The 27,888-nt window shown below is 45.6% G+C and overlaps 1 protein-coding gene across 1 annotated transcript in view; it reads left to right on the top strand.

Moving 5' to 3' along the window:
- The window catches only part of LOC138642333 (SCO-spondin-like), a 410,056-nt gene that overhangs the window by 70,636 nt on the left and 311,532 nt on the right, over positions 1–27,888 (top strand). The window contains exons 22-29 of the mRNA XM_069730432.1: positions 18,333–18,535; positions 18,620–18,747; positions 18,833–18,942; positions 19,356–19,505; positions 19,681–19,774; positions 19,938–20,332; positions 24,133–24,363; positions 24,595–24,777. Of these exons, the coding sequence (XP_069586533.1) occupies positions 18,333–18,535; positions 18,620–18,747; positions 18,833–18,942; positions 19,356–19,505; positions 19,681–19,774; positions 19,938–20,332; positions 24,133–24,363; positions 24,595–24,777 (1,494 nt within the window). The remainder of the gene's footprint in view (positions 1–18,332; positions 18,536–18,619; positions 18,748–18,832; positions 18,943–19,355; positions 19,506–19,680; positions 19,775–19,937; positions 20,333–24,132; positions 24,364–24,594; positions 24,778–27,888) is intronic.

Raw genomic sequence — 27,888 nt, 5'->3', positions numbered from 1 at the left:
TGCTGCGGCTGTATAATCAGTTACTGAGATATACAGGGAAGTGCTGCGGCTGTATAATCAGTTACTGGGATATACAGGGAAGTGATGCGGCTGTATAATCAGTGAGATATACCGGGAAGTGCTGCGGCTGTATAATCAGTTACTGAGATATACAGGGAAGTGCTGCGGCTGTATAATCCGTGAGATGTACAGGGAAGTGCTGCTGCTGTATAATCAGTTACTGAGATGTACAGGGAAGTGCTGCAGTTGTATAATCAGTTAGTGAGATATCTAGGGAAGTGCTGCTGCTGTATAATCAGTTACTGAGATGTACAGGGAAGTGCTGCGGCTGTATAATCAGTGAGATATACAGGGAAGTGCTGCTGCTGTATAATCAGTTACTGAGATGTACAGGGAAGTGCTGCTGCTGTATAATCAGTTACTGAGATTGTACAGGGAAGTGCTGCAGTTGTATAATCAGTTAGTGAGATATCTAGGGAAGTGCTGCTGCTGTATAATCAGTTACTGAGATGTTCAGGGAAGTGCTGCGGCTGTATAATCAGTGAGATATACAGGGAAGTGCTGCAGATGTATAATCAGTTACTGAGATATACAGGGAAGTGCTGCAGATGTATAATCAGTGAGATATACAGGGAAGTGCTGCGGCTGTATAATCAGTTAGTGAGATGTACAAGGAAGTGCTGCAGATGTATAATCGGTTAGTGAGATATACAGGGAAGTGCTGCGGCTGTATAATCAGTGAGATATACAGGGAAGTGCTGCAGATGTATAATCAGTTACTGAGATAAACAGGGAAGTGCTGCGGCTGTATAATCAGTGAGATATACAGGGAAGTGCTGCGGCTGTATAATCAGTTACTGAGATGTACAGGGAAGTGGTGCGGCTGTATAATCAGTTACTGAGATATACAGGGAAGTGCTGCGGCTGTATAATCAGTTACTGAGATGTACAGGGAAGTGCTGCAGTTGTATAATCAGTTAGTGAGATGTACAGGGAAGTGCTGCAGTTGTATAATCAGTTACTGAGATGTACAGGGAAGTGCTGCGGCTGTATAATCAGTTAGTGAGATGTACAGGGAAGTGCTGCGGCTGTATAATCAGTTAGTGAGATGTACAGGGAAGTGCTGCAGCTGTATAATCAGTTATTGAGATGTACAGGGAAGTGGTGCGGCTGTATAATCAGTTACTGAGATGTACAGGGAAGTGCTGCAGTTGTATAATCAGTTAGTGAAATATACAGGGAAGTGCTGCGGCTGTATAATCGGTTAGTGAGACATACAGGGAAGTGCTGCAGTTGTATAATCAGTTACTGAGATGTACAGGGAAGTGCTGCGGCTGTATAATCAGTTAGTGAGATATACAGGGAAGTGCTGCAGTTGTATAATCAGTTAGTGAGATATACAGGGAAGTGCTGCAGTTGTATAATCAGTTAGTGAGATATACAGGGAAGTGCTGCGGCTGTATAATCAGTTACTGAGATATACAGGGAAGTGCTGCAGTTGTATAATCAGTTAGTGAGATATACAGGGAAGTGCTGCGGCTGTATAATCAGTTACTGAGATGTACAGGGAAGTGCTGCGGCGGTATAATCAGTTACTGAGATGTACAGGGAAGTGGTGCGGCTGTATAATCAGTTACTGAGATGTACAGGGAAGTGCTGCAGTTGTATAATCAGTTACTGAGATGTACAGGGAAGTGCTGCTGCTGTATAATCAGATACTGAGATACACAGGGAAGTGCTGCAGTTGTATAATCAGTTAGTGAGATATACAGGGAAGTGCTGCAGTTGTATAATCAGTTAGTGAGATATACAGGGAAGTGCTGTGGCTGTATTATCAGTTACTGAGATATACAGGGAAGTGCTGCGGCTGTATAATCAGTTACTGAGATGTACAGGGAAGTGCTGCAGTTGTATAATCAGTTAGTGAAATATACAGGGAAGTGCTGCGGCTGTATAATCAGTTAGTGAGATATACAGGGAAGTGCTGCAGTTGTATAATCAGTTACTGAGATGTACAGGGAAGTGCTGCGGCTGTATAATCAGTGAGATATACAGGGAAGTGCTGCAGTTGTATAATCAGTTAGTGAAATATAAAGGGAAGTGCTGCGGCTGTATAATCAGTTACTGAGATGTACAGGGAAGTGCTGCGGCTGTATAATCAGGTAGTGAGATATACAGGGAAGTGCTGCAGCTGTATAATCAGTTAGTAAGATATATAGGGAAGTGCTGCGGCTGTATAATCAGTTACTGAGATGTACAGGGAAGTGCTGCAGTTGTATAATCAGTTACTGAGATGTACAGGGAAGTGCTGCTGCTGTATAATCACTTACTGAGATTGTACAGGGAAGTGCTGCAGTTGTATAATCAGTTACTGAGATATACAGGGAAGTGCTGCGGCTGCATAATCAGTTACTGAGATGTACAGGGAAGTGCTGCGGCTGTATCATCAGTTAGTGAGATATCTAGGGAAGTGCTGCTGCTGTATAATCAGTTGGTGAGATATATTGGGAGTGCTGCAGTTGTATAATCAGTTACTGAGATATACAGGGAAGTGCTGCAGTTGTATAATCAGTTGGTGAGATATACTGGGGAGTGCTGCGGCTGTATAATCAGTGAGATATACAGGGAAGTGCTGCTGCAGATGTATAATCAGTTAGTGAGATATCTAGGGAAGTGCTGCAGATGTATAATCAGTTACTGAGATATACAGGGAAGTGCTGCGGCTGTATAATCAGTTACTGAGATATACAGGGAAGTGCTGCGGCTGTATAATCAGTGAGATATACAGGGAAGTGCTGCGGCTGTATAATCAGTTAGTGAGATATACAGGGAAGTGCTGCGGCTGTATAATCAGTTACTGAGATATACAGGGAAGTGCTGCGGCTGTATAATCAGTTACTGAGATGTACCGGGAAGTGCTGCGGCTGTATAATCAGTTAGTGAGATATACAGGGAAGTGCTGCAGCTGTATAATCAGTTACTGAGATATACAGGGAAGTGCTGCGGCTGTATAATCAGTTAGTGAGATATACAGGGAAGTGATGCGGCTGTATAATCAGTGAGATATACCGGGAAGTGCTGCGGCTGTATAATCAGTTACTGAGATATACAGGGAAGTGCTGCGGCTGTATAATCAGTTACTGAGATATACAAGGAAGTGCTGCGGCTGTATAATCAGTTACTGGGATATACAGGGAAGTGATGCGGCTGTATAATCAGTGAGATATACCGGGAAGTGCTGCGGCTGTATAATCAGTTACTGAGATATACAGGGAAGTGCTGCGGCTGTATAATCAGTGAGATATACCGGGAAGTGCTGCGGCTGTATAATCAGTTACTGATATATACAGGGAAGTGCTGCGGCTGTATAATCCGTGAGATATACAGGGAAGTGCTGCGGCTGTATAATCAGTTACTGAGATGTACAGGGAAGTGCTGCGGCGGTATAATCAGTTACTGAGATGTACAGGGAAGTGCTGCGGCTGTATAATCAGTTAGTGAGATAAACAGGGAAGTGCTGCTGCTGTATAATCAGTTACTGAGATGTACAGGGAAGTGCTGCAGTTGTATAATCAGTGAGATATCTAGGGAAGTGCTGCTGCTGTATAATCAGTTACTGAGAATGTACAGGGAAGTGCTGCAGTTGTATAATCAGTTACTGAGATTGTACAGGGAAGTGATGCGGCTGTATAATCAGTGAGATGTACAGGGAAGTGCTGCGGCTGTATAATCAGTTACTGAGATATACAGGGAAGTGCTGCGGCTGTATAATCAGTTACTGGGATATACAGGGAAGTGATGCGGCTGTATAATCAGTGAGATATACCGGGAAGTGCTGCGGCTGTATAATCAGTTACTGAGATATACAGGGAAGTGCTGCGGCTGTATAATCCGTGAGATGTACAGGGAAGTGCTGCTGCTGTATAATCAGTTACTGAGATGTACAGGGAAGTGCTGCAGTTGTATAATCAGTTAGTGAGATATCTAGGGAAGTGCTGCTGCTGTATAATCAGTTACTGAGATGTACAGGGAAGTGCTGCGGCTGTATTATCAGTGAGTTATACAGGGAAGTGCTGCTGCTGTATAATCAGTTACTGAGATGTACAGGGAAGTGCTGCTGCTGTATAATCAGTTACTGAGATTGTACAGGGAAGTGCTGCAGTTGTATAATCAGTTAGTGAGATATCTAGGGAAGTGCTGCTGCTGTATAATCAGTTACTGAGATGTTCAGGGAAGTGCTGCGGCTGTATAATCAGTGAGATATACAGGGAAGTGCTGCAGATGTATAATCAGTTACTGAGATATACAGGGAAGTGCTGCAGATGTATAATCAGTGAGATATACAGGGAAGTGCTGCGGCTGTATAATCAGTTAGTGAGATGTACAAGGAAGTGCTGCAGATGTATAATCAGTTAGTGAAATATACAGGGAAGTGCTGCGGCTGTATAATCAGTGAGATATACAGGGAAGTGCTGCAGATGTATAATCAGTTACTGAGATAAACAGGGAAGTGCTGCGGCTGTATAATCAGTGAGATATACAGGGAAGTGCTGCGGCTGTATAATCAGTTACTGAGATGTACAGGGAAGTGGTGCGGCTGTATAATCAGTTACTGAGATATACAGGGAAGTGCTGCGGCTGTATAATCAGTTACTGAGATGTACAGGGAAGTGCTGCAGTTGTATAATCAGTTAGTGAGATGTACAGGGAAGTGCTGCAGTTGTATAATCAGTTACTGAGATGTACAGGGAAGTGCTGCGGCTATATAATCAGTTAGTGAGATGTACAGGGAAGTGCTGCGGCTGTATAATCAGTTAGTGAGATGTACAGGGAAGTGCTGCAGCTGTATAATCAGTTATTGAGATGTACAGGGAAGTGGTGCGGCTGTATAATCAGTTACTGAGATGTACAGGGAAGTGCTGCAGTTGTATAATCAGTTAGTGAAATATACAGGGAAGTGCTGCGGCTGTATAATCGGTTAGTGAGACATACAGGGAAGTGGTGCAGTTGTATAATCAGTTACTGAGATGTACAGGGAAGTGCTGCGGCTGTATAATCAGTTACTGAGATGTACAGGGAAGTGCTGCAGTTGTATAATCAGTTAGTGAGATATACAGGGAAGTGCTGCAGTTGTATAATCAGTTAGTGAGATATACAGGGAAGTGCTGCGGCTGTATAATCAGTTACTGAGATATACAGGGAAGTGCTGCAGTTGTATAATCAGTTAGTGAGATATACAGGGAAGTGCTGCGGCTGTATAATCAGTTACTGAGATGTACAGGGAAGTGCTGCGGCGGTATAATCAGTTACTGAGATGTACAGGGAAGTGGTGCGGCTGTATAATCAGTTACTGAGATGTACAGGGAAGTGCTGCAGTTGTATAATCAGTTACTGAGATGTACAGGGAAGTGCTGCTGCTGTATAATCAGATACTGAGATATACAGGGAAGTGCTGCAGTTGTATAATCAGTTAGTGAGATATACAGGGAAGTGCTGCGACTGTATAATCAGTTACTGAGACATACAAGGAAGTGCTGCAGTTGTATAATCAGTTAGTGAGATATACAGGGAAGTGCTGTGGCTGTATTATCAGTTACTGAGATATACAGGGAAGTGCTGCGGCTGTATAATCAGTTACTGAGATGTACAGGGAAGTGCTGCAGTTGTATAATCAGTTAGTGAAATATACAGGGAAGTGCTGCGGCTGTATAATCAGTGAGATATACAGGGAAGTGCTGCAGTTGTATAATCAGTTAGTGAAATATAAAGGGAAGTGCTGCGGCTGTATAATCAGTTACTGAGATGTACAGGGAAGTGCTGCGGCTGTATAATCAGGTAGTGAGATAAACAGGGAAGTGCTGCAGCTGTATAATCAGTTAGTAAGATATATAGGGAAGTGCTGCGGCTGTATAATCAGTTACTGAGATGTACAGGGAAGTGCTGCAGTTGTATAATCAGTTACTGAGATGTACAGGGAAGTGCTGCTGCTGTATAATCACCTACTGAGATTGTACAGGGAAGTGCTGCAGTTGTATAATCAGTTACTGAGATATACAGGGAAGTGCTGCGGCTGCATAATCAGTTACTGAGATGTACAGGGAAGTGCTGCGGCTGTATAATCAGTTACTGAGATATACAGGGAAGTGCTGCAGTTGTATAATCAGTTAGTGAGATATACAGGGAAGTGCTGCGGCTGTATAATCAGTGAGATATACAGGGAAGTGCTGCTGCTGTATAATCAGTTACTGAGATGTACAGGGAAGTGCTGCAGCTGTATCAGTTACTGAGATGTACAGGGAAGTGCTGCTGCTGTATAATCAGTTACTGAGATTGTACAGGGAAGTGCTGCAGTTGTATAATCAGTTAGTGAAATATCTAGGGAAGTGCTGCTGCTGTATAATCAGTTACTGAGATGTTCAGGGTAGTACTGCGGCTGTATAATCAGTGAGATATACAGGGTAGTACTGCGGCTGTATAATCAGTGAGATATACAGGGAAGTGCTGCAGATGTATAATCAGTTACTGAGATATACAGGGAAGTGCTGCGGCTGTATTATCAGTTAGTGAGATGTACAGGGAAGTGCTGCGGCTGTATAATCAGTTACTGAGATATACAGGGAAGTGCTGCGGCTGTATAATCAGTTACTGAGATATACAGGGAAGTGCTGCGGCTGTATTATCAGTTAGTGAGATGTACAGGGAAGTGCTGCGGCTGTATAATCAGTTACTGAGATATACAGGGAAGTGCTGCAGATGTATAATCAGTTAGTGAGATATACAGGGAAGTGGTGCGGCTGTATAATCAGTTAGTGAGATGTCCAGGGAAGTGCTGCAGATATATAATCGGTTAGTGAGATATACAGGGAAGTGCTGCGGCTGTATAATCAGTTAGTGAGATGTACAGGGAAGTGCTGCAGATGTATAATCGGTTAGTGAGATATACAGGGAAGTGCTGCGGCTGTATAATCAGTGAGATATACAGGGAAATGCTGCGGCTGTATAATCAGTTACTGAGATATACAGGGAAGTGCTGCGGCTGTATAATCAGTAAGATATACAGGGAAGTGCTGCGGCTGTATAATTAGTTACTGAGATGTACAGGGAAGTGCTGCAGTTGTATAATTAGTTACTGAGATGTACAGGGAAGTGCTGCGGCTGTATAATCAGTTACTGACATATACAGGGAAGTGGTGCGGCTGTATAATCAGTGAGATATACAGGGAAGTGGTGCGTCTGTATAATCAGTTAGTGAGATGTACAGGGAAGTGCTGCAGATGTATAATCGGTTAGTGAGATATACAGGGAAGTGCTGCGGCTGTATAATCAGTTACTGAGATATACAGGGAAGTGCTGCGGCTCTATAATCAGTGAGATGTACAGGGAAGTGCTGCAGATGTATAATCAGTTACTGAGATATACAGGGAAGTGCTGCGGCTGTATTATCAGTGAGATATACAGGGAAGTGGCGCGGCTGTATAATCAGTTAGTGAGATGTACAGGGAAGTGCTGCAGATGTATAATCGGTTAGTGAGATATACAGGGAAGTGCTGCGGCTGTATAATCAGTTAGTGAGATGTACAGGGAAGTGCTGCAGATGTATAATCGGTTAGTGAGATATACAGGGAAGTGCTGCGGCTGTATAATCAGTGAGATATACAGGGAAATGCTGCGGCTGTATAATCAGTTACTGAGATATACAGGGAAGTGCTGCGGCTGTATAATCAGTTACTGAGATATACAGGGAAGTGCTGCGGCTGTATAATCAGTAAGATATACAGGGAAGTGCTGCGGCTGTATAATCAATTACTGAGATATACAGGGAAGTGCTGCAGATGTATAATCAGTTAGTGAGATGTACAGGGAAGTGCTGTGGCTGTATAGTCAGTTACTGAGATATACAGGGAAGTGCTGCGGCTGTATAATCAGTAAGATATACAGGGAAGTGCTGCGTGTTGTGCGTTCTGTTTTTGGGCTCCCTCTGGTGGTTACTGATGGTACTGGGTGACTTGTGTTCTCTGCGGTCTCTGGTGTCCACCTGTTCCATCAGGTTATGGGAGTTTCCTATTTAACCTGGCTTTTTCTCATTTCCTCACCGGCTATCAATGTAATCAGCGTGTCTTTTTACCTCTGCTCCCTGCGTCTGTTATCTTCAGGACAAGCTAAGTTTTGATTTTCCTGTTCCACGTTTTGCTTTATTTTTGTCTTAGTCCAGCTTGCTGATATGTGATTCCTTGCTGCTGGTTGCTCTAGTGGGCTGAAATTACTCCTCATGTTCCATGAGTTGGCACATGAGTTCAAGTAATTTCAGGATGGTTTTTTTGCGCAGTTCACTTTTGTATCCTCTGCTATCTAGCTTTAGCGGGCCTCATTTTTGCTGATTCTATTTTCATAACTACGTATGTGCTTTCCTCTCATTTCACCGTTACTACATGTGGGGGGCTGCTATTTCTGTGGGGTGTTTCTCTGGAGGCAAGTGAGGTCTGTGTTTCTTCTAATAGGGGAAGTTAATCCTTCGGCTGGCGCGAGACGTCTAGGAATCATCGTAGGCACGTTCCCCGGCTACTGCTAGTTGTGTGTTTAGGTTCAGGATCGCGGTCAGCTCAGGTTCCATCACCCTAGAGCTTGTTTTGTTTTTGTGCTTGTCCTTTTGTGATCCCCTGCCATTGGGATCATGACAGTATAGCCGGCCAGAAAAAATTGGTCATCGTTTTGGCTGAAGTAGGAGGAAAAGTAGTCTGAGGAAGTTTTTTTTTTTTCCCTCCTCAGTGTTTGCTGCCTAGCCTTAATTGCAGCTTGGCTGCTTCTTTCCTCCTTTTAATCCTTGAATGGCTCTGACCTCAGCTGTTTATCATGGACGTCCAGAGTTTGGCTTCCAGCCTGAATAATCTTGCTGCTAAGGTTCAAAATATACAAGATTTTGTTGTACATACGCCTATGTCTGAACCTAGAATTCCTATCCCAGAGTTTTTTTCTGGAGATAGATCTAGTTTTCTGAATTTTAGGAACAATTGCAAGTTGTTTCTTTCCTTGAAATCTCGCTCCTCTGGAGACCCTGCTCAGCAGGTCAAGATTGTTATATCTTTCCTGCGGGGTGACCCTCAGAATTGGGCATTTGCATTGGCACCAGGGGATCCTGCGTTGCTCAATGTGGATGCGTTTTTTCTGGCATTGGGTTTGCTCTATGAGGAACCTAATCTAGAGATTCAGGCTGAAAAAGCTTTATTGGCTCTCTCTCAGGGGCAAGATGAAGCAGAAATATATTGTCAGAAATTTCGGAAATGGTCGGTGCTTACTCAGTGGAATGCGTGCGCTCTGGCTGCAAAATTCAGAGATGGCCTTTCTGAGGCCATTAAAGATGTTATGGTGGGGTTCCCGGCGCCTACAGGTCTGAATGAGTCCATGACTATGGCTATTCAGATTGATCGGCGTTTACGGGAGCGCAAACCTGTGCACCATTTGGCGGTGTCTTCTGAACAGGCACCTGAGATAATGCAATGTGATAGAATTCAGTCCAGAAGTGAACGGCAAAATTATAGGCGGAAAAATGGATTGTGTTTTTATTGTGGTGATTCAGCTCATGTTATATCAGCATGCTCTAAGCGCACAAAAAAGGTTGATAAGTCTGTTGCCATTGGTACTTTACAGTCTAAGTTCATTCTGTCTGTGACTCTGATTTGTTCATTATCATCCATTTCCGTCGATGCCTATGTGGATTCAGGCGCTGCCCTGAGTCTTATGGATTGGTCATTTGCCAATCGCTGTGGATTTAGTCTGGAACCTCTGGAAGTTCTTATTCCTTTGAAAGGAATTGACTCTACACCTTTGGCTATGAATAAACCTCAGTACTGGACACAAGTGACCATGCGTATGACTCCCGTTCATCAGGAGGTGATTCGCTTCCTGGTACTGTATAATTTACATGATGTCTTAGTGCTTGGTCTGCCATGGTTACAAACTCATAACCCAGTCCTGGACTGGAAAACAATGTCTGTGTTAAGCTGGGGATGTCAGGGGGTTCATGATGATGCATCTCCGATTTCTATCGCTTCATCTACTCCTTCTGAGGTTCCGGTATTTTTGTCTGATTATCGGGAGGTTTTTGAGGAGCCTAAGCTCAGTTCGCTTCCTCCTCACAGGGATTGCGATTGTGCTATAGATTTGATTCCTGGCAGTAAATTCCCTAAAGGTCGTTTGTTCAATCTGTCAGTGCCAGAGCATACTGCTATGCGGAATTATGTTAAGGAGTCCTTGGAAAAGGGACATATCCGTCCATCTTCGTCCCCTTTGGGAGCAGGTTTTTTTTTCGTGGTCAAAAAAGATGGTTCCTTGAGGCTTTGCATAGATTATCGTCTTTTGAATAAGATTACAGTCAAATATCAGTATCCTTTGCCATTGTTGACTGATTTGTTCGCTCGCATTAAGGGGGCTAAATGGTTCACTAAGATTGATCTTCGGGGTGCGTATAATCTTGTGCGGATAAGGTAAGGTGATGAGTGGAAAACCACATTTAATACGCCTGAGGGTCATTTCGAGTATTTGGTGATGCCTTTTGGACTTTCTAATGCTCCTTCTGTCTTCCAGTCTTTTATGCACGATATTTTCCGTGAATATCTGGATAAATTTATTATCGTGTATTTGGATGATGTTTTGGTTTTTTCTGATGACTGGGAGTCTCATGTTCAGCAGGTCAGGAAGGTGTTTCAGGTCCTGCGGGCCAATTCTTTGTTTGTAAAGGGTTCTAAATGTCTCTTTGGAGTCCAGAAGATTTCTTTCTTGGGGTATATTTTTTCCCCTTCTACTATTGAGATGGATCCCGTCAAGGTTCAGGCTATTTGTGACTGGACGCAGCCTACATCTCTTAAGAGTCTACAGAAGTTCTTGGGCTTTGCTAATTTTTATCGTCGCTTCATAACTAATTTTTCTAGTGTTGTTAAGCCTTTGACGGATTTGACTAAGAAGGGTGCTGATGTTGCTGATTGGTCTCCTGCGGCTGTGGAGGCCTTTCAGGAACTTAAGCGCCGGTTTTCTTCTGCTCCTGTGTTGCGTCAGCCAGATACGTCGCTTCCTTTTCAGGTTGAGGTTGATGCTTCCGAGATCGGAGCGGGGGAGGTTTTGTCACAGAGAAGCTCCGATGGCTCAGTGATGAAGCCATGTGCGTTCTTTTCTAGAAAATTTTCGCCCGCTGAACGGAATTATGATGTTGGTAATCGGGAGCTTTTGGCCATGAAGTGGGCATTTGAGGAGTGGCGTCATTGGCTTGAGGGTGCTAGACATCGTGTGGTGGTCTTGACTGATCACAAAAATCTGATGTACCTTGAGTCTGCCAAGCGTCTGAATCCTAGACAGGCTCGTTGGTCACTGTTTTTCTCCCGTTTCAATTTTGTGGTTTCATACCTGCCAGGTTCAAAGAATGTGAAGGCGGATGCTCTTTCTAGGAGTTTTGTGCCTGACTCCCCTGGAAATTCTGAGCCCACTGGTATCCTTAGGGATGGGGTGATTCTGTCAGCTGTCTCCCCAGACTAGCGACGTGCTTTGCAGGAGTTTCAGGCGGATAAACCTGATCGTTGTCCGCCGGAACGACTGTTTGTTCCGGATAATTGGACCAGTAGAGTCATCTCCGAGGTCCATTCTTCTGTGTTGGCAGGTCATCCTGGAATATTTGGTACTAGAGACTTGGTGGCCAGGTCTTTTTGGTGGCCTTCCTTGTCGAGGGATGTGCGTTCTTTCGTGCAGTCTTGTGGAGTTTGCGCTCGGGCTAAGCCTTGCTGTTCTCGGGCTAGTGGATTGTTGTCACCTTTGCCTATCCCGAAGAGGCCTTGGACCCACATTTCCATGGACTTTATTTCGGATCTCCCTGTCTCTCAAAAAATGTCCGTCATATGGGTTGTGTGTGACCGCTTTTCTAAGATGGTTCATCTGGTACCCTTGCCTAAGTTACCTTCCTCCTCTGAGTTGGTCCCTCTGTTTTTTCAAAACGTGGTCCGTTTGCATGGCATTCCGGAGAACATCGTTTCTGACAGGGGATCCCAGTTTGTGTCTAGATTTTGGCGGACGTTCTGTGCTAAGATGGGCATTGATTTGTCCTTTTCGTCTGCATTCCATCCCCAGACGAATGGCCAGATGGAACGAACTAATCAGACTTTAGAAACTTATTTAAGGTGTTTTGTTTCTGCTGATCAGGATGACTGGGTTTCCTTTTTGCCGCTTGCCGAGTTTGCGCTTAATAATCGGGCTAGTTCTGCTACCTTGGTTTCTCCTTTCTTTTGTAATTCGGGGTTTCATCCTCGTTTTTCCTCTGGTCAGGTGGAGCCTTCTGATTGTCCTGGAGTGGACATGGTGGTGGATAGGTTGCATCAGATTTGGAGTCATGTGGTGGACAATTTGAAGTTGTCCCAGGAGAGGGCTCAGCAGTTTGCTAATCGCCGTCGCCGCGTGGGTCCTCGACTTCTTGTTGGGGACTTGGTGTGGTTGTCTTCTTGTTTTGTTCCTATGAAGGTCTCTTCTCCTAAGTTCAAGCCTCGGTTCATCGGTCCCTATAGGATCTTGGAAATTCTTAACCCTGTGTCGTTTCGTTTGGATCTCCCGGCATCGTTTGCTATTCATAATGTGTTCCATCGGTCTTTGTTGCGGAAGTATGAGGTACCTGTTGTTCCTTCGCTTGAGCCTCCTGCTCCGGTGCTGGTGGAAGGTGAATTGGAGTATGTTGTGGAGAAGATCTTGGATTCTCATGTTTCCAGACGGAAACTCCAGTATTTGGTCAAGTGGAAGGGTTATGGTCAGGAGGATAATTCTTGGGTGATTGCCTCTGATGTTCATGCTGCCGATTTGGTCCGTGCTTTTCATAGGGCTCATCCTGGTCGCCCTGGTGGTTCTCGTGAGGGTTCGGTGACCCCTCCTCAAGGGGGGGGTACTGTTGTGGGTTCTATTTTTGGGCTCCCTCTGGTGGTTACTGATGGTACTGGGTGACTTGTGTTCTCTGCGGTCTCTGGTGTCCACCTGTTCCATCAGGTTATGGGAGTTTCCTATTTAACCTGGCTTTTTTGTCATTTCCTCGCCGGCTATCAATGTAATCAGCGTGTCTTTTTACCTCTGCTCCCTGCGTCTGTTATCTTCAGGACAAGCTAAGTTTTGATTTTCCTGTTCCACGTTTTGCTTTATTTTTGTCTTAGTCCAGCTTGCTGATATGTGATTCCTTGCTGCTGGTTGCTCTAGTGGGCTGAAATTACTCATGTTCCATGAGTTGGCACATGAGTTCAAGTAATTTCAGGATGGTTTTTTGAAGGGTTTTTCGCTGACCGCGCAGTTCACTTTTGTATCCTCTGCTATCTAGCTTTAGCGGGCCTCATTTTTGCTGATTCTATTTTCATAACTACGTATGTGCTTTCCTCTCATTTCACCATTATTACATGTGGGGGGCTGCTATTTTTGTGGGGTGTTTCTCTGGAGGCAAGTGAGGTCTGTGTTTCTTCTAATAGGGGAAGTTAATCCTTCGGCTGGCGCGAGACGTCTAGGAATCATCGTAGGCACGTTCCCCGGCTACTGCTAGTTGTGTGTTTAGGTTCAGGATCGCGGTCAGCTCAGGTTCCATCACCCTAGAGTTTGTTTTGTTTTTGTGCTTGTCCTTTTGTGATCCCCTGCCATTGGGATCATGACAGCTGCGGCTGTATAATCAATTACTGAGATATACAGGGAAGTGCTGCAGTTGTATAATTAGTTACTGAGATATACAGGGAAGTGCTGCGGCTGTATAATCAGTTACTGACATATACAGGGAAGTGGTGCGGCTGTATAATCAGTGAGATATACAGGGAAGTTGTGCGTCTGTATAATCAGTTAGTGAGATGTACAGGGAAGTGCTGCAGATGTATAATCGGTTAGTGAGATATACAGGGAAGTGCTGCGGCTGTATAATCAGTTACTGAGATATACAGGGAAGTGCTGCAGATGTATAATCGGTTAGTGAGATATACATGGAAGTGCTGCGGCTGTATAATCAGTTACTGAGATATACAGAGAAGTGCTGCGGCTGTATAATCAGTGAGATGTACATGGAAGTGCTGCGGCTGTATAATCAGTTACTGAGATGTACAGGGAAGTGCTGCGGCTGTATAATCAGTGAGATGTACATGGAAGTGCTGCGGCTGTATAATCAGTTACTGAGATGTACAGGGAAGTGCTGCTGCTGTATAATCAGTTACTGAGATGTACAGGGAAGTGCTGCAGTTGCATAATCAGTTAGTGAAATATACAGGGAAGTGCTGCGGCTGTATAATCAGTTAGTGAGATATACAGGGAAGTGCTGCGGCTGTATAATCAGTTAGTGAGATATACAGGGAAGTGCTGCGGCTGTATAATCAGTTACTGAGATGTACAGGGAAGTGCTGCAGTTGTATAATCAGTTAGTAAGATATATAGGGAAGTGCTGCGGCTGTATAATCAGTTACTGAGATATACAGGGAAGTGCTGCAGTTGTATAATCAGTTAGTGAGATATACAGGGAAGTGCTGCGGCTGTATAGTCAGTTGCTGAGATATACAGGGAAGTTCTGCAGTTGTATAATCAGTGAGATGTACATGGAAGTGCTGCGGCTGTATAATCAGTTACTGAGATGTACAGGGAAGTGCTGCGGCTGTATAATCAGTGAGATGTACATGGAAGTGCTGCGGCTGTATAATCAGTTACTGAGATGTACAGGGAAGTTGTGCGTCTGTATAATCAGTTAGTGAGATGTACAGGGAAGTGCTGCAGATGTATAATCGGTTAGTGAGATATACAGGGAAGTGCTGCGGCTGTATAATCAGTTACTGAGATATACAGGGAAGTGCTGCAGATGTATAATCGGTTAGTGAGATATACATGGAAGTGCTGCGGCTGTATAATCAGTTACTGAGATATACAGGGAAGTGCTGCGGCTGTATAATCAGTGAGATGTACATGGAAGTGCTGCGGCTGTATAATCAGTTACTGAGATGTACAGGGAAGTGCTGCGGCTGTATAATCAGTGAGATGTACATGGAAGTGCTGCGGCTGTATAATCAGTTACTGAGATGTACAGGGAAGTGCTGCTGCTGTATAATCAGTTACTGAGATGTACAGGGAAGTGCTGCAGTTGCATAATCAGTTAGTGAAATATACAGGGAAGTGCTGCGGCTGTATAATCAGTTAGTGAGATATACAGGGAAGTGCTGCGGCTGTATAATCAGTTAGTGAGATATACAGGGAAGTGCTGAGGCTGTATAATCAGTTACTGAGATGTACAGGGAAGTGCTGCAGTTGTATAATCAGTTAGTAAGATATATAGGGAAGTGCTGCGGCTGTATAATCAGTTACTGAGATATACAGGGAAGTGCTGCAGTTGTATAATCAGTTAGTGAGATATACAGGGAAGTGCTGCGGCTGTATAGTCAGTTACTGAGATATACAGGGAAGTTCTGCAGTTGTATAATCAGTTAGTGAGATATACAGGGAAGTACTGCGGCTGTATAATCAGTTACTGAGATGTACAGGGAAGTGCTGCGGCGGTATAATCATTTACTGAGATGTACAGGGAAGTGCTGCGGCTGTATAATCAGTTAGTGAGATATACAGGGAAGTGCTGCGGCTGTATAATCAGTTAGTGAGATGTACAGGGAAGTGGTGCAGTTGTATAATCAGTTACTGAGATGTACAGGGAAGTGGTGCTGCTGTATAATCAGTTAGTGAGATATACAGGGAAGTGCTGCAGTTGTATAATCAGTTACTGAGATGTACAGGGAAGTGCTGCAGCTGTATAATCAGTTAGTGAGATATACAGGGAAGTGCTGCAGTTGTATAATCAGTTACTGAGATGTACAGGGAAGTGCTGCAGTTGTATAATCAGTTAGTGAGATATACAGGGAAGTGCTGCAGTTGTATAATCAGTTAGTGAGATGTACAGGGAAGTGCTGCAGCTGTATAATCAGTTAGTGAGATATACAGGGAAGTGCTGCAGTTGTATAATCAGTTACTGAGATGTACAGGGAAGTGCTGCAGCTGTATAATCAGTTAGTGAGATATACAGGGAAGTGCTGCGGCTGTATAATCAGTTACTGAGATATACAGGGAAGTGCTGCAGTTGTATAATCAGTTACTGAGATGTACAGGGAAGTGCTGCGGCTGTATAATCAGTTACTGAGATATACAGGGAAGTGCTGCAGTTGTATAATCAGTTAGTGAGATATACAGGGAAGTGCTGCGGCTGTATAATCAGTGAGATACACAGGGAAGTGCTGCGGCAGTATAATCAGTTTCTGAGATGTACAGGGAAGTGCTGCAGTTGTATAATCAGTTAGTGAGATATACAGGGAAGTGCTGCGGCTGTATAGTCAGTTAGTGAGATATACAGGGAAGTGCTGCAGTTGTATAATCAGTTACTGAGATGTACAGGGAAGTGGTGCTGCTGTATAATCAGTTACTGAGATATACAGGGAAGTGCTGCAGTTGTATAATCAGTTAGTGAGATATACAGGGAAGTGCTGCAGCTGTATAATCAGTTAGTGAGATATACAGGGAAGTGCTGCGGCTGTATAATCAGTTAGTGAGATATACAGGGAAGTGCTGCAGTTGTATAATCAGTGAGATATACAGGGAAGTGCTGCAGTTGTATAATCAGTGAGATATACAGGGAAGTGCTGCGGCTTTATTATCAGTTAGTGAGATATACAGGGAAGTGGTGCAGTTGTATAATCAGTTACTGAGATATACAGGGAAGTGCTGCAGTTGTATAATCAGTTAGTGAGATTTACAGGGAAGTGCTGCAGCTGTATAATCAGTTAGTGAGATGTACAGGGAAGTGCTGCGGCTGTGTAATCAGTTAGTGAGATATACAGGGAAGTGCTGCAGTTGTATAATCAGTTAGTAAGATATACAGGGAAGTGCTGCAGCTGTATAATCAGTTAGTGAGATGTACAGGGAAGTGCTGCGGCTGTATAATCAGTTAGTGAGATATACAGGGAAGTGCTGCAGTTGTATAATCAGTTAGTGAGATATACAGGGAAGTGCTGCAGTTGTATAATCAGTTACTGAGATGTACAGGGAAGTGCTGCGGCTGTATAATCAGTTACTGAGATATACAGGGAAGTGCTGCAGTTGTATAATCAGTTAGTGAGATATACAGGGAAGTGCTGCAGCTGTATAATCAGTTAGTGAGATATACAGGGAAGTGCTGCGGCTGTATAATCAGTTAGTGAGATATACAGGGAAGTGCTGCGGCTGTATAATCAGTTACTGAGATGTACAGGGAAGTGCTGCAGTTGTATAATCAGTTACTGAGATGTAGAGGGAAGTGCTGCGGCTGTATAATCAGTTACTGAGATGTACAGGGAAGTGCTGCAGTTGTATAATCAGTTAGTGAGATGTACAGGGAAGTGCTGCGGCTGTATAATCAGTTACTGAGATGTACAGGGAAGTGCTGCAGTTGTATAATCAGTTACTGAGATGTAGAGGGAAGTGCTGCAGTTGTTTAATCAGTTACTGAGATGTAGAGGGAAGTGCTGCGGCTGTATAATCAGTTACTGAGATATACAGGGAAGTGCTGCAGTTGTATAATCAGTTAGTGAGATATACAGGGAAGTGCTGCGGCTGTATAATCAGTGAGATATACAGGGAAGTGCTGCGGCTGTATAATCAGTTACTGAGATGTACAGGGAAGTGCTGCGGCTGTATAATCAGTTACTGAGATGTACAGGGAAGTGCTGCGGCTGCATAATCAGTTAGTGAGATATACAGGGAAGTGCTGCGGCTGTATAATCAGTTAGTGAGATATACAGGGAAGTGCTGCGTCTGTATAATCAGTTAGTGAGATATACAGGGAAGTGCTGCGGCTGTATAATCAGTTACTGAGATATACAGGGAAGTGTTGCGGCTGTATAATCAGTTAGTGAGATATACAGGGAAGTGCTGCGGCTGTATAATCAGTTAGTGAGATATACAGGGAAGTGCTGCGGCTGTATAATCAGTTACTGAGATATACAGGGAAGTGCTGCGGCTGTATAATCAGTTACTGAGATATACAGGGAAGTGCTGCGGCTGTATAATCAGTTACTGAGATATACAGGGAAGTGCTGCGGTGCGGCTGCAGCACCTCCTTATATATCACAGTGAGTGCTTATACAGCTGCAGCACCTCCTTATATATCACTCTGAATGACTATACAGCTACAGCACTTCACTATATATCAATCTGAATGACTATATTATGTACAGACATGATGGACACAAGCCATCGCAAGTAGGGCTTCATCCCTCTTCTGCATTTGTCAGGTCAGGGTGCACTTCACTGCACACTGGTTCACTGCCATTCCCCTGCCTCCTTAGGTACCCGGGTCTACATCAAGCTGGATCCTGGTTTCCGTGGTCGCGTCAGTGGACTGTGTGGGAACTTTGATGGTGACACTGAGAATGATTTCACAAGTCGTCAGGGGATCATGGAGCCCACGGCAGATCTGTTTGGAAACAGCTGGAGGATGAGCCTTCTGTGTCCTGAGGTCCACAGCGATGACTTTGAGCACCCGTGCATGGTATGGGGTCTGCTTCTCAGGTATCCTGGGGTTATATAAAAAAATATCTGCCTGAGCATCTGAGTATATTCCTTAATCTACCAGGAGAACAGTCACAGGGTGACGTGGGCCAGGAAGAGCTGCTCCATCCTCATGCAGCCGCTGTTTTCTCTGTGCCACCAGGAGGTGCCCTGCCAGCAGTACTATGACTGGTGTGTGTATGATGCCTGCGGGTAGGTGATGGTGGAGTGCTATGGATGTCTGATAAACATTCTTCTCTCCGGTGCTGACTCTCATCATGTCCTCCTCTTACCCCAGATGCGACTCTGGTGGAGACTGTGAATGTCTGTGTACAGCCATCGCTACGTACGTGGAGGAGTGTAACCAACGCGGGATCTACATCAGATGGAGGTCGCAGAGCTTATGTCGTAAGTGTCCCCCAGGGCACTGCCCTCCTATGCTGCCCTCGCCACATCACTCTGCAGACGTCACCCGAAAACTTGAGTGAAGCGCAGAAGGTCAGACCAGTGATCAGGAGATCGGAGTCTCCAATCTGACCTGACCTGTGATCATGGGAGCTCCATCCTGAGATGATTGCGAGTCTGGGCCTTCCTGTCGAATATTCTGGATATGGCCTCACAGGAAAGAGTTATTGAAACCTTACTGATTAGCTGTAGGGTTTAGCACTATGCCAGTAAGTATCTGGACTGGATCAGAGTTCAGGCTGCGACTTCCCGTAAGGAGACCAAGCGAATGCAGGGCTCTGGTCAGAACCACCTTTGTGGGTTCCATTGCAGCAGTGCCAGTCTAGTGACCCTATAACCCATCTTCTCGCCCGCAGCCATGCAGTGTGATAATGGCCTGGTGTATGAGGCCTGTGGTACCGCCTGCCCTCAGACCTGTAGGAACCTGGGTCTGGACCCTGCGCTGCACTGTGCACATCTATCTTGCTTTGAGGGTTGCTTCTGTCCTCCGGGGAAGATCCTGCATGGTGAGTGGACTGTACGCCGCCATCAAGACTTGAGTATAATCCTGCTTGTATGTAATACTGGCGTAAGCTACAGGTGGGGGCATCCCATGTATACTATGTATGTGACTGGACTGGGAGGCAAGATGACCCCGATTTATCTCATCTTCATTTTAATGGCGTTTTCTCTCCATGGTAGACGGTGGTTGCATCGACCCCTCTGAATGTCCATGTTACTGGGAGAGTTTAGCATTTCCAATTGGTGCCATTGTGGAACAAGGGTGTCGCAACTGGTATGTATCATGTGATTCTTCCTATCTGACCTCCAGAGTTCTGCATTCCTGGTATCTCATGCCTCATTACTGATAGATGACCTCTGGGGCTGTACGTTCCTGATGTCTCATCCCCATATCTGACCTCTGGGACTCTCATCTGATTCCACCCTTTTTCTTGCAGTACCTGTCAGTCTGGCCTGTGGCATTGTTCGGATGAGCTGTGCTCTGCTGCTTCCCGATGTGGACTGGATGAATTTGCCTGCCAGTTGAGTGACCGCTGTGTCCCTGCTGCCTGGGTCTGTGACAACGAAGACGATTGTGGAGATGGATCTGATGAGATCTGCTCATTGACTTGTGCTCCTCAAGAGCACCGCTGCACTAACGGACAGTGCATCCCACTGGCCCACCGCTGTGATGGCAGAGCGGACTGTGTAGATCACTCTGATGAATGGGGCTGCCCAGCTCCCGTCTGCGCTGACAGCGAGTTCCGATGCTCCAATGGCCGCTGCATTCCCCTCTTTCATGTCTGTGATGGGGATCTGGACTGCGGATTTGCCGATGACTCTGATGAATCAGGTGGGTCCTGTATCTGTAACAACTCACATTCATGACTGATTACAGATCCCGATATCTTGTGTCATGGTAGAAGTTTAAATAAAATTCATTTTTATCAATATCTATTAAAAATTCAGGTAAAGAGTCTCGGCCCCTTAACCATATGAATATTATGTCGTCAATGAAATGTTGCCAGAGGACCAAGTTCACGCACAGCGCCCCACCTGGCTGGATGGCTGTGTCCTCCCATCTCCACATGTGGAGATTGGCATAACTGAGCCGAACCTGGTCCCCGTAGCTGTACCCCACTGCTGGGTGTAGTAGTATGCCTCATATTAAAAAAAAAATGTGTAAAATAAAATACATACAATTCATAGTAAAATTAACTTGATCTGTTGGAAACTGGTGGGATTTAGTCAGAAAGTGCGCATCGGCTTCACCATGTTGAATGGCAGTGTAAAGCGATGTGAAGTCTAATGTATCTAGTCTAGAATGTAATGATCCTGCCATTAGTATTATTATAATTATTATTTATTCCATGGCGCGTTACATGTGAGGAGGGGTATACATAATAAAACAAGTACAATAATCTTGAACAATACAAGTCATAACTGGTACAGGAGGAGAGAGGACCCTGCCCGCGAGGGCTCACAATCTACAAGGGATGGGTGAGGATACAGGAGGAGAGAGGACCCTGCCCGCGAGGGCTCACAATCTACAAGGGATGGGTGAGAATACAGGAGGAGAGAGGACCCTGCCCGCGAGGGCTCACAGTCTACAAGGGATGGGTGAGGATACAGGAGGAGAGAGGACCCTGCCCGCGAGGGCTCACAATCTACAAGGGATGGTGTTATGATACGATGGTCTAGGAGCAACATGGAACGAGCTCTGAAGGACGTGGTAACTGTACTGACCGCAGTCCCTAAGCTCAACACAACACTAGAAGTAGCCGTGGAATGCTCCTAACTCTCCCTAGGCATCTCGTCACAGCCTAAGAGCTAACTACCCCTAAAGAAAGAAGCAGGAAAACTATCTTGCCTCAGAGAAAATCCCCAAAAGATAGATTAGCCCCCCACAAATAATGACTGTGAGTGGAGAGGAAAAAGACATACACAGAATGAAACCAGGATGAGCACAGGAGGCCAGTCTAGCTAAATAGATAGGACAGGATGGAATACTGTGCGGTCAGTATAAAACACTACAAAAATCCATGCAGAGTTTACAAAAAAAACTCCACACCTGACTAAAGGTGTGGAGGGCAAATCTGCCTCCCAGAGCTTCCAGCAAGACAGAATAAATTCACACTGATAAGCTGGACAAACATAGAAAGCACAGAATGGATAAATCCACAATCTATGGACAGAAAAGAGCAAGCAAAAACTTAGCTTAGCTGAACTGGTCAGGATAACCGGGAACTCCAAAGAGATGTGAATCCAACCAGAAACCATTTACAAGTGGCACTGGCTGAAGACAGAGCCAGACCTAAATAGCCGAGCAGAAGAGAAGATAAGTGGAGGCAGCTGATGACAGCTAACTCCAAGGAGCAGCCATACCACTAGAAACCACAAGAGGGAGCCCAAGAGCAGAACTCACAAAAGTGCCACTTACAACCACCGGAGGGAGCCCAAGAGCGGAATTCACAACAGGATGGGTGAGGATACAGGAGGAGAGAGGACCCTGCCCGCGAGGGCTCACAATCTACAAGGGATGGGTGAGGATACAGGAGGAGAGAGGACCCTGCCCGCGAAGGCTCACAATCTACAAGGGATGGGTGAGGATACAGGAGGATAGAGGACCCTGCCCGCGAGGGCTCACAATCTACAAGGGATGGGTGAGGATACAGGAGGAGAGAGGACCCTGCCCGCGAAGGCTCACAATCTACAAGGGATGGGTGAGGATACAGGAGGTGAGGGTAGAGCTGGTCATGCAGCGGTTTGGTCGATCGGTGGTTACTGCAGGTTGTAGGCTTGTCGGAAGAGGTGGGTCTTCAGGTTCTTTTTGAAGGTTTCGATAGTAGGTCTGATGTGTTGTGGTAGAGGGTTCCAGAGTAGGGGCGATGCGCGAGAGAAATCTTGTATGCGATTGTGGGAAGAGGAGATAAGAGGGGAGTAGAGAAGGAGATCGTGTGAGGATCGGAGGTTGCGTGTAGGTAAGTACCGGGAGACGAGGTCACAGATGTATGGAGGAGACAGGTTGTGGATGGCTTTGTATGTCATTGTTAGGGTTTTATACTGGAGTCACTGGGCAATGGGGAGCCAGTGAAGGGATTGACAGAGGGGAGAGGCTGCGGAATAGTGGGGGGACAGGTGGATTAGTCGGGCAGCAGAGTTTAGAATAGATTGGAGGGGTGCGAGAGTGTTCGAGGGGAGGCCACAGAGCAGGAGGTTGCAGTAGTCGAGGCGGGAGATGATGAGGGCATGGACTAGGGTTTTTGAAGATTCTTGGTTTAGGAATGTACGGATCCGTGAAATATTTTTGAGTTGAAGGCGGCAGGAAGTGGAAAGGGCTTGGATATGTGGTTTGAAGGAGAGATCAGTGTCAATGATTACCCCGAGGCAGCGAGCTTGTGGGACTGGGGAGAGTGGGCAGCCGTTTACTGTAATGGATAGGTTCATTGGGGGTCGCGTGAGATGGGGGAAAGATGATGAATTCTGTTTTGTCCATGTTAAGTTTCAGAAATCTAGCGGAGAAGAAGGATGAAATAGCGGACAGACATTGAGGGATTCTGGTTAGTAGGGTGGTGATATCTGGTCCAGAGATGTAGATCTGTGTGTCATCAGCATAGAGATTATACTGAAAGCCGTGAGATTCTATGAGTTGTCCCAGGCCAAAAGTGTAAATGGAGAAGAGCGGGGGCCCTAAGACTGAACCTTGCGGGACTCTGTCAGATATGGGGCGAGGTGAGGATGTGGTGTGTGAGTGGGAGACACTGAATGTCCGGTCTGTTAGGCATGACGAGATCCAGGATAGGGCCAAGTCTGTGAGGCCAAGAGATGAGAGGGTCAGTAGTAATAGGGAATGGTCCACTGTGTCAAAGGCAGAGGACAGGTCCAGGAGGAGGAGGACAGAGTGGTGTCGCTTGCTCTTGGCGGGTAAGAGGTCATTGGTGACCTTAGTTAGGGCAGTTTCAGTGGAGTGGTGTGACTGGAAGCCAGATTGTAAGCGGTCAAAGAGGGAGCAGGAAAATAGATGGGAGGACAGTTCAAGATGGACGTGTTGTTCGTGTTGTATCTGTAGATCTAAATACTGCAGCTTTGTTGCCTCTACTTCGCCCTGAACACTGTGTATTCTACCTGGTATATATAATGTGGTCATTGATCGAACCTACCGAACTCCATTTGGACTTTGTATTTTTGTGGATTAAGATTTTTCTTTTAATGGTTTTATTGGTTCCTTTGTAACTTGAACTATAGTGAACATATTGTCCTTCAGTGTTTCACTTTTGACCATTGTGGTTGTTATCTTATTCGCAGCTAGTTCAGTTAACGTATATTAGTGTCACTACCTATTTATACCCTTTTATTTCCTGTAACTGTTTACGCTGTATTGTTTTGTCCCCTTTGTAAAATCTTTTGTATATTTGTTATAAACGCTGCCTATTGTTTGGATTAAATACAAAATGTAATAGTTCTGTCCCTTTTGTTCTGTAAACCACACCCCTGAAAGCCACATGCAAACTGGGACTTGTAGTGCTGTGCAGTCTGTCAGTATGAGAGCTCTGTGTCCCCAGTGTGAATGGAGCAGCTCTTTCCTCCCCTCTCACAGTTGAACGCACTGGTCAGCGGCTGACTAGCATATCATGTCTCCTTCCTTCTCTTCAGGTTGCACCTCCGGCTGCAGCTCCGCTCATTTCCACTGCTCTCTGTCTAAGTGTGTTCCCTACATTCATCGTTGTGATGGGCACGATGACTGCGGTGATTTCAGTGATGAGAGGGGATGTTCCTGTCCATCCTGGGAGTTTCAGTGTCCAGAGGGGATGTGTCTGTCCAAGGAGAAAGTGTGTGATGGCCACCAAGACTGCAGCAACGGAGCAGATGAGACTGTGTGCACAGGTAACGCAGGTCGGGAACCTCTCAGGGTGTCAGTATAATTGCCCCAATTCAGCCAGCTAGCAGAGAAGACTGTAAGATGTAAGAGGTGACCCCGCAGCCTCCCCCAGTGGTGAGGTCCACCATGTGTAGGTGATGATGGACCTCCTGATCCTGAGCATGTCCATGGTCTCGTCTTGTTGGTCATATTGAGATGTCATCATTCCTGATAATGGCAGTAGTCTGTTGTTTTAGGTCTCGGGACGTGTGCTCCGGGGTTCTGGGTCTGTGGAGATGGATCCTGTATCAGGCATGATAAATTGTGTGATGGTAAATATGACTGCATGGATGACTCCGATGAGGAAGCGTCCCGGTGTACATCTCCACCAACGGAAAAGACGCGGATAACACCATGGGGACCCTCCAGTCACACATCAGGTGAGTAATGACACGCCATGGGGCCACTCTGTGCTCTCCAGCCGGTCAGTCATTATCTCGTGGATCACAGCCTCCAGTCACAGGATCTCGTGGATCACAGCCTCCAGTCACAGGATCTTTTCTCACGGCAGATCTGTGTCATCTCTCAGTTTAAATCCCTGTCTTTTTCTTCTGTAGCTTAAAATCCCTGTCTGCAATCGCTTTTGATTCCTGTTTGCTGTATCTCTAGATCTCTGCCTGTGGTCTCTAGATTCCTGGCTGTGATCTCTCTAGGTCTCTGGCTGCTGTTACTCTAAACCCCTGCTTCATGTCACTCTTGGTCGCTGTCACTTTGGATTGCTGTCTCCTTTCTCTTGCTTGTTGTCACTTTAGACTGCTGTCTCAGGTCCTGAGGCTCCAGATTGTTGCCTATTATTGCTTTCAAGCTGTCGCTCTAGATCACCGTCTGTTTCCTTTCACTCTTACTCTAGATTCCTGTCTGCTTTTATTCTGGCACTCTAGATCACTGCTTTCTGTCGCTCTCGCTCACTGTCTTCTTTCTCTCACTGTCACTCTAGATTGCTGGCTGTTTTCGCTCGCTCTCGGTCACTGTCTTCTTTCTCTCACTGTCACTCTAGATTGCTGGCTGTTTTCGCTCGCTCTCGCTCTAAGTCACTGTCTTCTTTCTCTCACTTTCACTCTAGATTGCTGGCTGTTTTCGCTTGCTCTCGCTTACTGTTTTCTTTCTCTCACTTTCACTCTAGATTGCTGGCTGTTTTCGCTCGCTCTCGCTCTAAGTCACTCTCTTTTTTCTCTCACTTTCACTCTAGATTGCTGGCTGTTTTCGCTCGCTCTCGCTCACTGTCATCTTTCTCTCACTGTCACTCTAGATTGCTGGCTGTTTTCGCTCGCTCTCGCTCACTGTCTTCTTTCTCTCACTGTCACTCTAGATTGCTGGCTGTTTTCGCTCGCTCTTGGTCACTGTCTTCTTTCTCTCACTGTCACTCTAGATTGCTGGCTGTTTTCGCTCGCTCTCGCTCACTGTCTTCTTTCTCTCACTGTCACTCTAGATTGCTGGCTGTTTTCGCTCGCTCTCGCTCACTGTCTTCTTTCTCTCACTTTCACTCTAGATTGCTGGCTGTTTTCGCTCGCTCTCGCTCTAAGTCACTGTCTTCTTTCTCTCACTTTCACTCTAGATTGCTGGCTGCTTTTGCTCGCTCTCGCTTACTGTTTTCTTTCTCTCACTTTCACTCTAGATTGCTGGCTGTTTTCGCTCGCTCTCGCTCTAAGTCACTCTCTTTTTTCTCTCACTTTCACTCTAGATTGCTGGCTGTTTTCGCTCGCTCTCGCTCACTGTCTTCTTTCTCTCACTGTCACTCTAGATTGCTGGCTGTTTTCGCTCGCTCTCGCTCACTGTCTTCTTTCTCTCACTGTCACTCTAGATTGCTGGCTGTTTTCGCTCGCTCTTGGTCACTGTCTTCTTTCTCTCACTGTCACTCTAGATTGCTGGCTGTTTTCGCTCACTCTCGCTCACTGTCTTCTTTCTCTCACTGTCACTCTAGATTGCTGGCTGTTTTCTCTCGCTCTAAGTCACTGTCTTCTTTCTCTCACTGTCACTCTAGATTGCTGGCTGTTTTCGCTCGCTCTCGCTCACTGTCTTTTTTCTCTCACTGTCACTCTAGATTGCTGGCTGTTTTTGCTCGCTCTCGATCACTGTCTTCTTTCTCTCACTGTCACTCTAGATTGCTGGCTGTTTTCGCTCGCTCTCGCTCACTGTCTTCTTTCTCTCACTGTCACTCTAGATTGCTGGCTGTTTTCGCTCGCTCTCGATCACTGTCTTCTTTCTCTCACTTTCACTCTAGATTGCTGGCTGTTTTCATTCGCTCTAAGTCACTGTCTTCTTTCTATCACTTTCACTCTAGATTGCTGGCTGTTTTCGCTCGCTCTCGCTCACTGTCTTTTTTCTCTCACTGTCACTCTAGATTGCTGGCTGTTTTCGCTCGCTCTCGGTCACTGTCTTCTTTCTCTCACTGTCACTCTAGATTGCTGGCTGTTTTCGCTCGCTCTCGCTCTAAGTCACTGTCTTCTTTCTCTCACTTTCACTCTAGATTGCTGGCTGTTTTCGCTTGCTCTCGCTTACTGTTTTCTTTCTCTCACTTTCACTCTAGATTGCTAGCTGTTTTCGCTCGCTCTCGCTCTAAGTCACTGTCTTTTTTCTCTCACTGTCACTCTAGGTTGCTGGCTGTATTCGCTCGCTCTCGCTCACTGTCTTCCTTCTCTCACTGTCACTCTAGATTGCTGGCTGTTTTCGCTCGCTCTCGGTCACTGTCTTCTTTCTCTCACTGTCACTCTAGATTGCTGGCTGTTTTCGCTCGCTCTCGCTCTAAGTCACTGTCTTCTTTCTCTCACTTTCACTCTAGATTGCTGGCTGTTTTCGCTTGCTCTCGCTTACTGTTTTCTTTCTCTCACTTTCACTCTAGATTGCTGGCTGTTTTCGCTCGCTCTCGCTCTAAGTCACTGTCTTTTTTCTCTCACTGTCACTCTAGATTGCTGGCTGTTTTCGCTCGCTCTCGCTCACTGTCTTCTTTCTCTCACTGTCACTCTAGATTGCTGGCTGTTTTCGCTCGCTCTCGATCACTGTCTTCTTTCTCTCACTTTCACTCTAGATTGCTGGCTGTTTTCATTCGCTCTAAGTCACTGTCTTCTTTCTCTCACTTTCACTCTAGATTGCTGGCTGTTTTCGCTCGCTCTCGCTCACTGTCTTTTTTCTCTCACTGTCACTCTAGATTGCTGGCTGTTTTCGCTCGCTCTTGGTCACTGTCTTTTTTCTCTCACTGTCACTCTAGGTTGCTGGCTGTATTCGCTCGCTCTCGCTCACTGTCTTCCTTCTCTCACTGTCACTCTAGATTGCTGGCTGTTTTCGCTCGCTCTCGGTCACTGTCTTCTTTCTCTCACTTTCACTCTAGATTGCTGGCTGTTTTCGCTTGCTCTCGCTTACTGTTTTCTTTCTCTCACTTTCACTCTAGATTGCTGGCTGTTTTCGCTCGCTCTCGCTCTAAGTCACTGTCTTTTTTCTCTCACTGTCACTCTAGATTGCTGGCTGTTTTCGCTCGCTCTCGCTCACTGTCTTCT

This window comes from Ranitomeya imitator, chromosome 6, assembly GCF_032444005.1.
Source record: "Ranitomeya imitator isolate aRanImi1 chromosome 6, aRanImi1.pri, whole genome shotgun sequence".
Taxonomy (NCBI): Eukaryota; Metazoa; Chordata; class Amphibia; order Anura; family Dendrobatidae; genus Ranitomeya; species Ranitomeya imitator.
This window is presented reverse-complemented; position numbering and strand designations above follow the sequence as displayed.